Below are 17,586 nucleotides of genomic sequence, written 5' to 3'. Positions count from 1 at the left end.
GTTGCTGAAGGGGATCCAAAGATTAAGCTCTTGACTCTCGAAAAGATGGAAGGGACCCGGGAGCCCCGGGGGCGCTGTTCTGTGCGGCTGGAGCTGCGCTCGGAGCCCCCAGACGCAGCGCCTCCCCGGGCCTCCGCACCCGTGGCCGCGGCCCCACACCTCAGACCCAGTGGCTCCCCTAGCTCTGAAACCTGTCCCTCTCCGAGCTCTCTCTCGTCGCCTTCATCTGGGACTCCAAAGCTCACCCGGCCTTCGCACGTCCCCTCCCACCCTCTGGGCCTGCATTGTCTGTTCCCCGGACCCCCTGGGTCCTCTGGCCTCCGAGGTGCTGGGCTCACCGTCTAGCTGCTTACCACCCCTCCCCAATCAGTGGTCTCCCTGGGACTTATCTCTGTCCAGGCCGCAGGGCTCGTTCACTTGAGGGGAGCGGGACCTCCACCGCCCCTACCTTAGGCGGCCCGACGGCTTCCTCCCCGCTCCTCCCCCGCCCAGGCCCCCTGAGCCGCTGCAGAAGCCAGGAGTAATTTATCTTGGCCTGGCGCGGGGTGGGATTTGTCCAGCTCTGATGCCAACGAGGAAAGCGTGCGGATAACGAAGTAAGTGTCCCCCGCCCCCTGTGCTCCGGGCAGCCCCAGACAAGCAGGAGCAATCTGGGAAAGGGCTCCCGCCCACCCTGGTCGATCTGGCCTTCTAGGCTCGTTCTCCTCGGGTCATTCTGGCCCCGAGCCTAGCCCTCGTCCGCTTGGCGCATCCAATTGCCAATCCAGGCCCCACGCAGTTAACTGGTCCGCGAAAATGTGGGTCGCCCAACTCTCTCCGAACAGTTCGTGGCGGAAATTGGCTTCAGAGCTGGTGTGGGGTTCACGTGAAAGAAACTGATTCCCTGCAGCCCTCCTCTTGCGCCCAGCAGAGCGAGCCCAGCGCGGGGTGGTGGGGGGCGCGGAGGGGGAGAGTGTGGCAGAGGCAGGCCGGTGTGGGCACGTGAGAACCGTCGAAGGGTTTCGATGCTGGTGGTTCCCGTAGTTTTCTGCCTGCCTGCGTGCGGGAGTGGAAAGGAAACACCGCACAACTACCCAGTGTTCTCTGGAGGCTGCGCACGGCCAGGAGGGACTCTTTCCCCGGTGACCAGACTTGAAGTCTGGGTAGCCTGATTATGGATGCCGGACCTCCAGAGGCCCAGCCGGCCCAGCCCAGAGCAGGAGATCTAAGCTTGGCACCGGCACCCTGTGCCTGCGCAGCTGGGCCTAGGCCGTCCCGCGCGGGCACCGGGGGAGGCAGGCTGGCCCAAGTCGTGAGCTAGCCCTGCAAACACCTCGGCGTCCGGAGACAGAAGACAAGAAATGTCGTCATTAAAAGTGCAGGCCATAGAAGAAAGGAGAAGGCCTGAAAAGAGCAAGAGAGGAAAGGGGAGAACATGGAAAGAGGAAAAACCATGCACATAAGCCCAGCGTATAAAGATCCGTTGATTTTTAAAATAACAAATCTCAGTGTGATTAAGAAAGACAGGCGACCTTTGACTAAAATACGTATGAAAAAATTTGGGGGTGGGGGAAGGGGGACAAGTTTGAGTAGATTCCCGACAAAAACGTCAGTGAGAAGCAAGCTGAGAGATAAAAATGTCCCCCAGTGTGAAGTTTACGCTTTGACTACTGCAGCAAACTATCAGAAAATGCACAACAATGCATTCTGGGTCAAATTATTTTTTAAAAAGGAACTAACACGAATTCTCTTCTTGAGTATGATTCTGTTTTTAAAATGTTTGGAAGTAAACTATTTGAGGAATACGAAACGAAACCAAACAAAACTTTTGAATCATCAATTTATTTACTCTTTTAAAAAGTAGAAAATCCCAGTGAAAGGTAAAAATGTTACTTAAAATTGCTTATTGTCAAAATTAAACATGCTGGAAATAATTGTTTACTTCGGTTGAAATAAGGCCAATACAAAACTGTGCAGTAAAATGCTTATGGAATTTGAAACATAAAAGCCTTTATTACCGACAAAACTTAAGGGGGAAAAAAACCCCCACATCGGGCAAATATCACAAAACTTAGGATTCTCCTTTTTAAAATCGAAAGAAATTTGTAAAATGTGTTACTAAACATAAATCTACATTCAAAAACACATTTCTGGTAATCATTCATATAATTCAAAATTTTCCTCTATGTTAACTGTAATTTTAAATATTTTGAGCTCTTTTTGCCCCAAATGATAGGTTTGTTCACTATCAAAAACGGACAAAAGGAAATTCCAACAAAGAGAGAAGCAATGACTTTACAAGGGTGCAGAATCTGAAAACAAACTAGCCACAATGTACATTTAATTGTGCTTAATTGTACACTTTATTTAAATAGCCCTTCTCAGGGGCTTAATAATTTAGAATCAATCGTTCCCTTCAAAACATACTAAAATATTTACACTGTCTAAAATATTAACCGATTCACAACCCGGCGGTGCAGCTGGAGCCCTGCGATCGCGCTGCTCGCACCGCCCGCGAGGCTGGCGAAGACGGAGCCTTCGCACGCGTGCACCATCTCCACACGCGGGTGTTGACAAAATAGCTCATTAATGACTTAAGATTGAAGCGCTCCAACCATTCCTATCATCAGATATAATAATAGTGACGAATCAGACATGAAAGATACTGGCTAAACCATTTGCATTTTTTTCCCAGAAGTACTGAAGACCCAATATCACCAATTCTTCTAAGATCCTGGGCATTGATCCGGAGGGAGGAGGACGCTACAGCTCAACAGCAAGGTAAGGAAACGAAGCGCGTTACGATCGTCGCTGAGATGCCGCTGGGAAAGGCGCCTTCCCCCGGTGCGAGAACGGGCTCCGACGGGCCGGGGGCAGTCGGTGCCTGCAACGCCCCTTCCCGTCCCGGCGGGACAGTGCAGATAAACAAGAAAGTTTGTCGATCGAACTTACAGTTTGTTTCTTTGCAGCCAACACCCCCTTTCAGCCTCCGCCACAAGTTGAGTACTTGAGCCACCTTTTTTCTCAGACTGGAACTGCGCGTGTTCTCCGACCGGGTCGTTTGGGGAGGCTGCGGGTGCGGTGCAGTGGGGTTTGAGGAATGAAAATTCGGGAAAGGGGAACGCAGCCTAAAACTCCCGGGCGCCCCGAAGGTGGTTTGCTGTCCTGCCGTCCTCCTTTCTCGGCCGGGCTCTGCTCGCCTCCGCACCGTCCTCGGGCTCCTTCGGAACTTGGGGGGCGGCGTCTGGGCGCGGGACTCTCCGGGGTCTGCGCGCGGAGACTCAGCACCAGGGCAGGTTTCGCTTCCAGGACCCTTACTGCTCCGGAGGCTCCCCCGCCCCCCAGGTCCCTATGTTTTAGGTGGTGGCCGCGCGCACGCCGCCCACCAGGTGGGTGCGGCGAGTGGCCCTCGGCCCGGCCCGGGGCACACGCCTGGCAGACGCGACTTCCCGCGGCGGGTGCGCCCGCGCGGAATTTCCAGGGTGGCCTCCCGAGAAGAGCGTTTCCCGAAACCGAATTTACTTTGGCCCTCTGGCGCCGCCGTACACTCAGTGCTTCTTAAGGGGGACCGGCGGCTCAGGCAGCGAGGTAGTGGGGTGTCTCTGGGGTCCTGGGGGTTAGGAAGCAGAGCCAAGGTGTGCGGGAGGGACAGGAGGTGCGGCCAGCTGAGGGGGCATCGCCGGCCTCTCAGGGCAGGCGGGGACGCGTCCGCGTCGCCCCGCCTGAGATGGGGACCGGGAGTGTCAGCAGGCGCACCGGGCGTCTCGCCGGGGCCGCGGCTCCTGTCCACGTGCTTTCCTTTAAGGAGGTCGTGCGCCCAAGCGGGACTTAAGGGACAAAAGCGCGGCCGCAGCCCGGCCCGCAGGGCTAGTGCCCGTGCCACCTTAAATGAACCCCGCGGCCGGAGCCGGGCCGCGTCCGGCCGCTGCCCCGCGAGTCGGCAAAAGTTTGCGGCTCAGTGACGCCTTCGCGGGACCTGCCGGAGACGCCCCGCGCGGCCTCCCCGGGGACGGAGGCGCCAGGTCCTCGCCGCACGGCTCTGCGCGCTCTCGAAGCCCCGGGCCCGCGTGGCTCGGGCTCCCAGGAGTCCCGGCCCCGCTGCCGGAGGACAGGCAGCCCCACCGCCCTCGCCGCCACCGCGGCACGGCCTCCGGGCGGCTCGGGCTCGAGATGTCGCCGGCGCTGCGAGCGCGCCAGGGACTTCGTCCAGGGATGCTCACTGCCTCGCGCCCCCCACGCAGCTCGCTCTCCTGCGCTACCCACAGCCCGGCCGGCAGGGCCGGTGCGCCTGCCGTGTGGGACACTCGGGCTATTGTTCTGGACCCGCGACCGGGCCGGCTCTAAGGGAGAAGCGGCCTTCCCCGCGCGAGCGGCGGGGCGGCGGGCCCGGACGGCCGGCTCCGCGCGGAGGGGGAGCTCGCAGGCTCCGCGGAAAGTTGCTCCGAGGGGCGGAGGCGGTGGGTGGTGGGCGGAGGCGGGGGGTGGGGGAGGCGGTGGCCCTCCTCTCTCCGAAGTCGAAAGTACTCGGCGCAGTTGGCAGAGCCCGGAGCCCAGGCAGCCGAGGCCGCCCCCTGCGCGAGGGACTGAGCCTCCTCCGGGGGACGAGGCTACCGGCGCCCGCCTCGTCGCCGCCGCCGCCTCCGCGCCCGGACCGGCGCGCCCGGAGGCCGGGCTAGGCGGCCGCGCCCCGGCCCCGCCGCGGGGAGGAGGAGCGCACCCCGGGCCCCGGCGCCCGCTCCCACCCGGGAGCACCCACCACTCGCGAGGACTCGGTGCGCTGTCATCGGTGCTCCACAGCCCCGCGCGCGCGGCGCCCGCTTTCCCATCGCCGACTCCGCTCTCCCTCCGCCTCCTCCCTCTCCCCTGCCGCCCACTCGCCTCTCGCCTGTCCCTCTGCTTCCTCCGCAGCCCCGCCGCCGTTGGGTCGCCCGGCTCGCAGCGATTGATTGATTGATGTTTAATTTCCTGCCAGGCGGGGTCCCCCTCCCCCGGCAACCTCCCCAGCCCTCCTCCCCGCCCCCCGCTCTCCGCCACTGCGGTGGACCAGTCTGGCTTGGGCTTAGATCTTTCCCCCCCAACCGCCATCCCGAAATAATCCAGAGACTTCCCCTGCCCCCACCCCAAATTATTATTTTGAAGGCGCTAGATCTGGGGACGGAAAGGGGGAGGGGGAGAAATCGGAAACCGAGGACAACCCAAAAGGACTCACTTTGCCTGATGACTCAACGCAACTAATAATCATCTCCCTCTCAGTGTGTCTCTCTCTGCGGCTTGTCAGTGAGTCTGGCTCCGGCTGCTGGCGGCGGCGGCCTGGAGGGGAGAGGCTGGAGGTGACAGCTTGGGCGGCCGCCGCGTTTTCTCCCGCGCGCGGTCCCGGGTCCCTGCGCCTTCTCGGCTGCCCGTGGCACCGGCCCTACGGCTGCGGCCGCGCCTCCCGGCGAGTTCGCAGCCTGGCGAAGCGGCTGCCCCGGCCCGCCTGCGCTGCCTGCCAGTCCTCAGCCCTTTCTCTCCAGAACGGGTCTCCTTTCCGAAGGTGTGAAGGGCTTTTTCTGCCTCCTCTCTTCTCTCCTCCTCCGCCGTCCCCTCCCCCGCTCGCTCGGGTGCCCCTTCGGAGGAGCCCTCCTTTCCCTCCATCCCTCCTCCCCCTCCTCCCACCCCCACCCCCCCAGTCATCATCATCATAACAACCATCTCCGCACGAGAAGACACCCTGACCCAGGACCGAAAACGTTAGGACCTGGGGAAGAGCGAGGGAAAGGAGTAAAGAGGAAGGAAGACTAGGAGAGCCCTGCGAGGCAAAGCACCAGAAACTTTCCACCCTGGATTCTCTACTTTTGCTCCATGGACAGAGCCCCAGCCAGCCAAGTTACAGACAGACCGTGAGCAGTAAGTACGCGGGGCGAGGGCTCCCGCGCCGCGCTCGGGAGTTCGGGGAAGCCCCGGTGCGGTCAGTTCGCTCCCTGCAGCGCTCGTCCTCGGAGGCGGCGCGGCCGGGGCGGTGCGGGCGGAATCTGTGCCCGCAGCCCCCCGGCTGCGTGTCTGCGTCTCCCGCACTCTCCCTTCACCTCCCCTCCGCCGCCCCCACCTCGTCCTCCTGAGCCGCGGCGCGGCGGCTTCTGCCCTCGGAGAGCGCCTCGGAGGGTCCCCAGTGCACTCGGTCGCGCCGGGCTCCTGCTTCTCCGCGGTGGCAGTGGCGGTGTGGGCGCCGTGTCATCAGGTGTCTGCCCCTCCGCCGCCGCCCCCAGAACTCCAGGGGTGCGGAGACCTGCGGGTTCCACGAGGAGAGCGCTGCCAGCCAAGCGACCCGGAGGAAAACTTTCTGGGGAGATTAAAAAAATTGGGGTTGATGAAGGCTACTCCTGCAAATAATAATTTAAATGCTTTAAAAAAAACCTCTGGTGTTTTATACTGAAGAGCTCTAAAAAATAACTTAGGATCGAATGAAGATAAAGTTCCAAAAAATCGTAACAATTGTAGTCCCCGCCCTTGTGATGAAGGTTATTTTGGAGGTTATTCTGATGAATACCTCCAAATGTTTCTGGATGCGTAGTACTGTGGATGAGGGTTGATTTTATGCAAAGTATGTGTGTGCCCCAAGACTGGCTCGGAAAAGGTAAAACGCGGGGATTCGGGGGGTCCTTCTGCCAGGCCTTTGGTTCCTGCCCGGCCATTAAGTGCGCATTCATCGTGTGGCTTATTTGGTTTCACACGGACTCCTGTACAGCCCCCACTCCCTCCTGGAGCCGATGAGGTGTCTGTTTATGAAGTTCACTTCTCCCACCACCCTGGCCCCCAGACGCTGAAGCTGTCGCACCGGGAACAGTCTATGCCAACTCTCTTTCAATGGGCCGGCCACTGCCGGGCGTCCCTGGGCGCGGGCCCCGATGCTGTCGCGAAGGCTCCTTCCTGGGGAACAGCCCCTGGGTCGAGCCCCAGCTCTGCCGGCTGCGGGCGCCCACCGGGCTGCCCAGTGTGAGGCTGGGACCCGCTCCCCGGCCCGGGCCCCTCTGGCGGCGTGGGAGGAAGTTTGTGTGGTTGCGGAGCGTCGCTCTGCCACTGGCCTGAACGTCTATCACGTGTGTGAGCGGTTTTCCCTCTTTTTTCTTCCCTCCCCTTTCCCTCCCCCCGCCCCCTCCCTAGGTCCCTGCGCGTTTTATTGCGACCTGCCGGTGGGAACTTTGTCTCCGAGTCGGAGCAGCATGGAGCGGCGGAGCGAGAGCCCGTGTCTGCGGGACAGCCCCGACCGGCGCAGCGGCAGCCCCGACGTCAAGGGGCCTCCCCCGGTGAAGGTGGCCCGGCTGGAGCAGAACGGCAGCCCCATGGGAGCCCGCGGGAGGCCCAACGGCGCCGTGGCCAAGGCCGTGGGAGGTAACAGCCCCGAGCGAGGAGGCGCGCGCAGCCCGCGGCCCGGCGCTAATGGCCCGGGTGTCAGGGTTCAGGTTGATTAGGCTCCGTCGCGGTGTAGGATTACAGGAAGTGGATTCCAGGTTGCCAAATAATGCCCCTGTCGCCTCTCTCCTGCAACTGGTAGCTTCATCTCAAGTTAAAACAAGAAAGTGGTTTACCCAGAGGGTGGCATTTTTTGGGCACTTTGCCACTGTGTGCTGAGGTGTTGGCAGGTTTATGTCACAGCCAGCTAACTGTTTCTAGATTTTCCTAGAGAGCTTTTTACTGATTTAACTCTTTTGCCTTGCCTCAGAGTATCTGTTGTAGGGATGAAGTTCAGGTGCATTCGCTTTTGTGGACTAGTCCTCAATGCTCCGTCTAGTACAGGAGCAAGAGGGGTGTTACCTCGTAGTTAGGATAGTGCTTTGAGACAAATGTGTAACCACTGGGAGTACTTCCTGCCACATTTCCAGTGTACCATGAATGTATCAGGTCCTCAGAGGCTTTAATGCTACTGTTTCCCATAAAATTTAAGGTTATTCGCGTTTGTAACTTCGTTGGGAATTAGAGCACAACAGGTAACAAGAGCATAGTGGCCTTTACTGGCTACATGCTGCTTTCCTTTCCAAGAAGTTAATACTATTCAAAGATAATCTTTTGTAGTTTTTGTTACTTAAACAATTACTTTAAAAAAGTGGTTAGGAAAAGTAATTTTATAAAAATGAAGACATGCAAGAAATGCAAACATTTTTCAATTATTTTGAGGGTTATCTGCCATTTGCTAGTTGTCATTTTTAAAGAAATAAAATGCATAATGCTACACAGCATGCAGTTTTATTGTTTGGGATAAATCACTAGTTTAACTTTTTTGCTTCTAAGTTTTGTTTTTGTCCTAAATTTTTCGGCAGTAGCCTAGTTAATATAATTCTTTACATTAGCCTGCTAAACTTAATTGATAAGCTCCAATCCCCATGTTCTAAATAGCCCTAGTATATCTTTCGAAGTAAATACTTAGCATGTTCACTCCCCTTTAAAGAGTTAAATACACGCATTTTATAAGTAACACATTTTTTATTTTTGCTTATTTTGCTGTTACTGTCCTCATGATAGACACTCGGGATGATTTGCTTTAGTTCCTTACATTAATCGTCTCCTTTGAGAAGCACTTATTGTCACAATTTATAAAGCTTTAAAAAATTATTTGGCTATAGATTTTGAAAATCTTCCATTTTAGGGGATTGAAAACACACTTCAGTGAAGCAAAAGAAAACTTGATAGTCCTGTGACCCACTTTTTAAAAGTAGCATTTGTTAAGGTGCTGAGACTGGAAAGATAACTTTAGACATTTTGTACCCTCTTCTGACACGTGCGTGTGAGACAGGAGAATGTGCAGTGAGTGTGGTGGGACTAAATGTGGGGCGACGTGGTGATAACGTTTGATTAAAAGACCTTTAGAAATCCTCAGAGAGAGACGTTCTCAGAGTGACCTCAGGCATGAAGAAAACACTTAGACTTGAAATCTTGGTTCCTTTCTTAAGACCTAATAAAATTCACTAAATCGAGAGAAGTTCCTAAATGTTTTAGAATATAATTGTTAACAATTGTGCTTCCCAACACAAGTTTTATTTATGTATAGTATATGGAACTATGGAAAAAAAATTTTGTGGACCAGGGCTACCTGTAGTATAAGAGTAGCTGCTTTTCATATTTTCTAAGACTATAATTCATATTTGACTAGTTATTTTAAATTTTATATAAACTAAAACTATTAAGTCTTGGTGATGAATAATAGATTTGTTTGAAAAAACTTTTGTCACTTTTTTCTGAGATTTAACTTCATTTAGTAACAGCAAAGGTCTTACTAGCTGCTTTCCAACCTGAAAATACAGATGGAATTATTTTGTCTCGACAATTACCATTCATAATACTTAATGGTAAAGTAGTTAAAATAGTTTATATGTGGTGGATTTTTAAGGATTTTTTAAAAGAAATATTTTACTCTATATAGCATAATAGGTTGGAAATATTTTAACTTAGAAAGCTTTAAAATGTAACATAAAATTTAGAACATAAAATTTTGATAATACAAAGTTTTCTTATCGAATGTTAATGATTACATCGGGGACTTAAGTTTAGATACAGTAGCTTCTAAATGTACATTGAAAAGTTAATAATTTCCTTTTCTTGTAACTTTTAATCACACAATTTTGAGAGAAGCAAATCTTTTAAAAATGCACATTCTAAATTTAAATTTGTTTAAAATATATTTCTAGTTAGCAGCTCTTCATACTTGAAAAACTTTTGTTGGGGGGGAATAAATAGATTATACTTCTATCACTCTCCTTTGTTTAAAGTTTATTTACGAAGAATTTAATAAGCATAGACAACTATAAAAATATGGTAGTGCTGCATCTTGTCCTCCCATTTTCAGGTGTACTGCAGTCTTGTCAATGCTGAAAAGGTTACGATAATAGTATGTTTTAAAAAATAGAGCTAAAAGCTTGGGAGGATGTATTTGTTAATCTTTAGTGATTTTTAGGGGGAGCTCCCTCTAAAAATAGTAGAAATCATTAAGTTAATTGGTTGCTAAATGGCAATTTATCTTACTGCTTTTGATAAACAGTGAGTGGATAAATATTTCTGAATGCATTGGTTGCAACAGTAATTTCTTGTCTGTTATTCTACTTTTTTAGGGAGAGAGAGAGTTTGCTTCATTGCAGTGTCCGGCTTTAACTGGTTGAGGTGGTAGACACACTATCACAGTCTTCAAGGCTCTGTTTTAATAGGGGACTTAAAAGTTAGTGCATTGTTTACCATGTGGTTAGCTTTAGAAGACTATAAGAAAGAGGTCGATTTTGCTTTGTCTTTCCAACACTTTTTAGGATGTTTTTGCTGTTATCTAAGCAGTCTTTTAAAGCATGTATGTAATAAAATACAAGTGCTCAGATGTGTATGACAATCAGCTTTTATAGAAGGTCCTCAGGAAAAAAAAAAGGCTAATATCTCTTTAAAAAACATATGAAGGCTGGGAGAGAGTTTAGAGCAAGCAAGAGCACCGTGGTGTTGACAGCTTTATATCCCTGCTGGGTAACATTCACTTACTAGAATTGGCGTCCCCTGTCAGCTAGTAATTCACTCCATAAGGATTTTGAAAAAGGATGATTAATGGTGGGGAAATTTATATTTGTGAAATCGGTGATTAAAACTTACAAATCTATTTGAAGATTTAGAAGAAGAAAAGATTATTAAGGATGACGAAAATAAGAATCAGATGATCCTTTTTACCACCATTAGCGTTAAGTGTCTGAAATGTTCTGTCGTATGTAACGCTTCAGCCACACAACCTACAGCATAAAATCAAAGTGATGGCAGCCAGGTTTCCAGAGGAAGCAAGGCGTTCTGCCTCCCTCCTGGCCTGCGGGGACTCACCGGCCAGTTGTGCTTTAGCAGCAATAAATTGTTGGGCTTCATTCATTGTTAACAGAAGCAGTTTCATTTTTTAATGTTTGGTGTAACGAAGAACTTTCAGACAGCTTTATTTAAACTGAATGATCAGTGCTTGAGTCTACCAGATGGTGTATTTGCTGATAGGAGGCATTAAACGTCAGAAATCCTTGGGATATTTTTCATTTTCTTGTGAATTCTGGTGATTTTATTGGTATTAAGTGTTCTAGAGTTTAGGGGAAAATGTTTAAATGCTAAGAATATCTCTTATAGGTATTTGCTTTATGGGGGAAGGAATTAGAATTAGTTTTTCAAATAATTTATTTTGTGAAAGAATCATCTGTTGAGGTTATCTTGTGACTGGTTGACTGGAAGTGGAGCCATTCTTGCTGCTCTCAGGCAGCCCTTCCAAGGATGTAACTGCCTTGTTGCAAGGGGGAAGGTTTACTATTCAGTACACGCTAATGCATTCATGCAGGAAAACAAATGTGAGCGTGGTTGTGGGTCAGGGCTTCCTTTAGAGCTGACCGTCGTCTACAGCAGCAGTCTCACTGTCTACCTACCTGTGGAGCATTTCCTTCCCCCCCTCCAGTCTCACTGTCTACCTGTGGAGCATTTCCTTCCCCCCACTCCAGTCTGTCTACCTGTGGAGCATTTCCTTCCCCCCCCCTCCAGTCTCACTGTCTACCTACCTGTGGAGCATTTCCTTCCCCCCCTTCCAGTCTGTCTACCTGTGGAGCATTTCCTTCCCCCCCCTCCAGTCTCACTGTCTACCTACCTGTGGAGCATTTCCTTCCCCCCCTCCAGTCTCACTGTCTACCTACCTGTGGAGCATTCCCTCCCCCCCTCCAGTCTCACTGTCTACCTACCTGTGGAGCATTTCCTTCCCCCCCTCCAGTCTCACTGTCTACCTGTGGAGCATATCCTTCCCCCCCACACCCAGTCTCACTGTCTACCTGTGGAGCATTTCCTCCCTGCCCCCCCCAGTCTCCCTGTCTACCTGTGGAGCATTTCCTCCCCCCCACCCTAGTCTCACTGTCTACCTGTGGAGCATTTCCTTTTCCATTAAAAGTAAAAGACATGCAGTTCAGCTTGGGGGTACTCCTTGGGGGTACTCTGCACCTTAGCAGCTGCAGAGAGGCATTTTCCTTTTCGAAAGGAGTGCAGATCTGTAAGAGTATAGATATTGACGTGTTGAAATGTATTAATAAATACTCAGAAATTTAGAAACATGTGGTCAACATGGGAAAAACGGAGAAAACGTTAAGTTCATTTTGTCCAAGGATAAACACCATTATGCTTGTAGGGAGCACTCATATAATTACTCCAAAAGAGAAGAGATTGTGTCTCCCTCTTCCACTCCACTTTTTTTTTTTTTTTTAAAAGGGTTTAAGATCTTTTAAATAGAATGAACTTAGGCTTTGGGGTCATCCAACAATCTAGCATGTCCTCTGTAGTTTTGCTGAGGTAGAAAAATAGCCCTTCTCTAAAGTGTTTTTAGTCCTTGGCCTGTTATTAAAATAAAGATATACTTGGTCAAAAAATATATGCAATGGAACATACACATTAAACAGAACACAGGGTATCCACCCCTCAAGGTCCTGAGCATAATTTGATGTTTCAAGTAATTTTGGAAGCCTTACGTTCCATCAGCAGAAACCCACTGACCATTACATATTCAAGGTCTTCTGCAGTGAAATGTGTGTGTGTGTGTGCATGTTGGGACTACACAGATGTCCCATAAGGCATTCTGTTTCCTCACCCCCGTAGAAAACAAGCAGTATCATCCTTTCTGGGGGACTGTGACTAGCAGAATCATTCTCTACATCTTAGGTATCCTGTATTAAGTCTTCTTTCCTTTTCTGAATGTATCTGTAAGGAGGGAAGCGGCCTTACCATCATTTATTAGATAACTAAGATTATGAATGAGTTATTTTAAGAATATAGACATCAATTTTATTCCAGGGAAGACACAGTAATTATGTGGTGTAACTGGCAAGGTATATTTGGTAAGCAGATCACTTAAAACCTTCTTTTTTTGTAAAGAATTTAGTGTAGAAAGAGTTTATATGCATATATCAAAAATAACCATTAAATTAATAGGGCTCGATGAATCCCAAATTGTATTGTTTTCTTTGGTCGTTTTAGAGATTTTAGGTTTCCATTGAGATGAAAATGATGCATTACCTCACCATTAAAAAAGTTTCTTATAACTAATAACCTCATATTTGGTGCATAAAATATGTACATAGTTTGTTATATTTCAGGAAGCCAAACTTTATCCTACACAGCATGTAAATAAATAAAAAGTCCTCTATAGTCTTTTATCTAATAAGTAGTCTGTTTTTAACCCATATAACTCATGTGTGGCAACATAGTAGTTTTTACTATCTCCCTTACATCAATGCTGAGATACAATGGCATTTTTGGAACATATTTAAAGATGAAGCATTTGACAAAAGTTGTATGTGTAACAGTTTGTCAGTGAAAAGTGACAAGTGGGAAATGACAAATGAAATGTTGGCATCATCACTCTTTATTTTGATAAAAATGTCTCAATTTGCAGTGATATAATACTGTTTCATATTATTTCATGAGTTGTGCGAGATGCATAAGGGAAATTAGATTTTTGTGAACGGAAAATTAGCAGCCCAAACTCTCTTTTCAGAAGCTTTGGCAGCAAGTTCCTCCTCCCCCAACTCCCAAGAATAAGAACAGCAGTGAAATGTTGGATCCAACCCATACATTTTAACTCATTATTTTTTGAGGAAGGAAGGAACGAAAGAAGGAAGGAAGGAAGGAAGGAAAGGGGAGGGGAGGGGGGAGGAGAAGGGAAGGGAAAGAAAAGGAAGAGAGAAAACTGGAAATGGTTTCAAGTAGGAGACCTTTATGCTTAGCTGGAAAAATGAAGAGGAGAGTTTGTCTTTTAGTTTTAATTCTTTTCTTTATAGCAATTTTAAAATGAGTGATTTCCCTCTGCTGACTTGGATTATGTGGAGACTTTCTCACTTCTAATCACCACTGCTCTTCAGCATTAATTTAGGGTGCCAGTGAGGAGAGCTGTACAGTCCTTTTACCTTAAAGTGCAATAGGGATTTGAAAATGTCTATGTGTTGAAAATGGGTTTTTACGTACGAAGGATTCATCATCATACTACTTATGGGTGTGTGATAGATACTTCAAAGTCAGAGTAGACGGCCCTGAGTGGGCCTGAGGTATGTGTTAAACCAAAGCCAGTGGAGGACTTAGATTTCCAAAAAAAGCACAGATATAGCCTGTATAGTGTGTTGTTTTCCATTTCTGAAGTTACATTGCTTCCCTTTACTGTCAGTGATCAACCAAACATTTATTTTCTTCTTTCACGTGAAGCAAGCCCCGCAAGGCGTTCACGCTGCACAGTGCTTGTGTGAAAGATGTTTCACGGGGGAGTTTTCAGAGTCAGGAACTCTATATAATTTCTTTTTGTTTTCAATTAACAGCATGGTTTTGCTTCTTAGTAGTGAGGGACTTAAAATTTGTGATAAAATCAGTATAATTAAGTGGCAGTGAAAGGCTGCATCAGAAATTATCTTCTACAGCTTGTGTCTTTGGCTTCTCATTTGCAAAGTTTTACTTATTCCAGATTTTAAAAATCTAGGGAAAAATGACTTTAAATGGAGTAAATGTGCCTTAGATATATTATTATGGCAATTGGGTTTATGGTATGTATATTTTTCCATTTTAAGTGATGTGGAGAACATAATAGTTACTAGTTTGACAAATGCTTAAAATGAAGTCAAAAGCATTAATGGAACTTTCAAGAATTTGAACCTTGAAGTTATCCAGAATTATGCCAGTCTTATATTGTAGTAAGAATAATCTTTATTTGTGGTTATGACACCTTAGGATAATGACCCTCGGGGGGAAATACTATATTTCAGTTAGAGTTGCCACCGGTATTGTTACTATTTGCTCGTGTGTAAGGCACATTTGGTTCTGCCCTTAGCTTGTGGCATTACCATGGGAATGGAGTTCTGTCTTACGATGGGGGGTTATTAGGCTGCAGCATAACGTAACAACAAAGATCAAACAGTTAAGGGGAAACATGGCCAGCTACCATGTGTGAAAAGGGGTGTAGGTCACGTCTGACTGTTTGGCCACTGTGTCTGCCCGCTGATTGCTACACAGTTACTGAAATGTACACAGCAGCTTAGTGACGTTCTTTGTTTTGTTGAAGATTTGCACAGATATGGAAAAGAAATGATAGACTCTAGTCAGAGAAAATGTTTCCCAAAGCACTAAGATCTCACAGAGGTGATATATATTTTTTATAGAAACAACTTGAATTTTATCACATTAGACACAGATATCTTTTTCTTTCTTTTTAAAAAATATCTTCGACTTGTTTTATATTTGGCTGGAAAGTATCAGTTCTTTTTAACTGAGTAAGATTGGTTTTCACATTTCTTTATTATTCCCTATATTAAAATTGTATATGCTTATTGCATTGATGTTCCAATTATTTATTCATGTAAGGAAAGGCAAACATTGATAGCTTAATAGAAAAATGCATTCAAATCAAAACTCTTTAAATAGCAGTGTTTTTAAAACACTTTTTTTTTTGTTAACAGAACAAGAACTTTTCTTTGTCATAATCCAGAGATGCTGAGAGAGCTGCATGATGAATGTCTCTCTAAGTGTCGTTGTAAAAGAAAATGACTTGCCTTCTGAGGCAGTGGAGAGTTTATGTTGTTTTGGACCCATTTCCCGAGCAGTGATCGAAAACAGATTACAATAACAATTATATAGTCAGAAGATGCAATATCCATTTCTGTTTTAATTGAGTGAAAGAATAATAAAAACATCATTAAGAAAAATGAGGTGGACCTGTCACACAATGTACAATTTTTAGTCTTGAAGAAGATGAAGAGTAACTGAAGTGCTTTTCACTTACTTTGTTTTGTTTATTAGCTAAAATCTGTTTTGGGGAAGGACCATTTGGTTCTTGCTCCTCCCTGGGAAATTCAGAGAGGAGCCCTTGGGAGGTGGTTGCTTGGGAGACATTGAAAATATGCACTGATTTTGTCTTCATATGCAGTTTGAGAAGGGACATTACATTTTCTTGTATTCTACCTGAGGCGTAACTACCTCCTCCTTTTTTTTTTTTTTTAAACCTGTGTACATGGAAGTCAAAAGTAGTGAATGTTCCTCTTGTTGTAGAGCCCTGCCAAGTCAAGGGTTAGGTGTGGTCCCGGGGCCTGCTCTTCTTCCTTCTGTGGAAGTCATAACGAGGCTGGGGGAGGGAGAGAGTTGAAGGTGAATAATGAGCACCCTGGTTTCTTCTCGGCACACATGGGGTTGTGGAGGGCCCCTCATTTTCACGTGGACATATCACCTGACATGCACTCAGGTGACAAAGACTGTCTCCTGAGATGCACAGGCTCTGTCCTCCATCTGCAATCACTGGAACCATTAAGTCGATAATTCTTCACGTTGCTGAGGCTCCAGCCCCGTTCCCCAGTGTGGCGCGTTCAGCAACTTGGAGGCAGCCGGCCGGCTGCAGCCCAAATCAGTGGCTAGTGTTCTTTCGCTCTAGATTGTATTTCTCACTCTATTCACAGAAGCTGTGAGCTCCTGGAAACTTGGGTGAGGACAGTGGAGTTAGCCTAGATAGTGGAGTTAGCCTCTGCTCGTGGTGGGGTTACTAAAACCGCAAATAATGCTGGCTCTCAGCAGCAGAAGCCCACGGTTTGGGTCTGTTGACAGAGTTATTGGAGAATATTTCTATCATCTGTAGCTAAGAGTTGTCTTGGGGTCAATATTCAGAAACCTTTCTGAGGGCGGCAAAGTGAAAGGAATAAGATAGGCAGTAAACCCTTCACAGTGGAGGTCTCATAATCCCAAACTGTCCCAGGCATAATCTGCTTCAGGGTGGAATTTATATCAAACAGCTCAAAAGACTTTAAAAAAAATTTAGTTTAGAGAGTCCAGTTAATAGTGCTTTCATTAAAATACTTCTGTCAGCAAAGGATTTTCAGTTTTAACATTTATATAACCTAACAGTGTTGACGAGTGCCACGAACTTTAAGGGTCTTTTAGTGGTTCTGTTTTCTCTGGACTTTATAATTTAAACCTAAACATTAATTCTGGGTGGAACTTGGCATAATGTCTTCTTGCCTTGGAGGAAATTTTTGTTGTACAATAAAAAAGTATTTTTTTTTATACAGTCACCTTCTCCATGTCTCCCCTCCTCCAAGTAAATAGCAGTTAAATAGTCAAGGTTTTAAAAGGGCTTATTTAATTAAAAAAAAAAAAAAGGAGTGACTATTTTAGCTGAAATTAACAATTTTCCATTAGTTCACATTGTGACCTAGTGCTTTTGATATTAACAAGAGTGATCTGTGAGGCTGATAATGCAATGAAATTATTTCTCCTCTCTCTCTGTCTTTGTCATATATTAAAGTCATGTGGTACAATTTTTAATAAAATTATATTTGATGACCCTCAAAACTTATAAATCAGTTACTTGTCTTCTATATTAGAAGCTGAGAAACATAAATTTTTTTTACATCATCTGAAATTATAACATTGACTAGAAGGAAAAAAAAGTTGGAATCTCACTTTTAAGTAATAAAGCAACAGTGTTTCCCAGTATTAGTTATTTCAGAAAACATGCCTAAACTAGGATTCTTAAAATTATCTTTTCTATATATCAATAGTATGTTCAAGTTAAATTATTGTAGGAATCTGATTATAAGGTTATTGTGAAATTAAGAAACAAGTGAAGAAACCGGGCAA

The 17,586-nt window shown here is 47.3% G+C and overlaps 1 protein-coding gene across 2 annotated transcripts in view; it reads left to right on the top strand.

The window, feature by feature from the left end:
* The first annotated feature begins 556 nt into the window (after window positions 1–556).
* Window positions 557–17,586, top strand: part of SATB2 (SATB homeobox 2) — a 180,114-nt gene continuing 163,084 nt past the window's right edge. The window contains exons 1-3 of one of the 2 annotated variants that reach the window (XM_053918904.2): window positions 557–596; window positions 2,675–2,760; window positions 7,120–7,347. In XM_053918904.2, the coding sequence (XP_053774879.1) occupies window positions 7,179–7,347 (169 nt within the window). In that variant the 5' untranslated portion in view covers window positions 557–596; window positions 2,675–2,760; window positions 7,120–7,178. Of the gene's footprint in view, window positions 597–2,674; window positions 2,761–4,367; window positions 5,866–7,119; window positions 7,348–17,586 lie in introns of those variants that run through there. The other variant, XM_024563955.4, reaches the window with a different exon arrangement.

This window comes from Desmodus rotundus, chromosome 2 (assembly GCF_022682495.2).
Source record: "Desmodus rotundus isolate HL8 chromosome 2, HLdesRot8A.1, whole genome shotgun sequence".
In the NCBI taxonomy this organism is placed as follows: domain Eukaryota; kingdom Metazoa; phylum Chordata; class Mammalia; order Chiroptera; family Phyllostomidae; genus Desmodus; species Desmodus rotundus.
The sequence above is the reverse complement of the archived record's forward strand: the minus strand, read 5'-3'. Positions and strand labels throughout refer to the sequence as shown.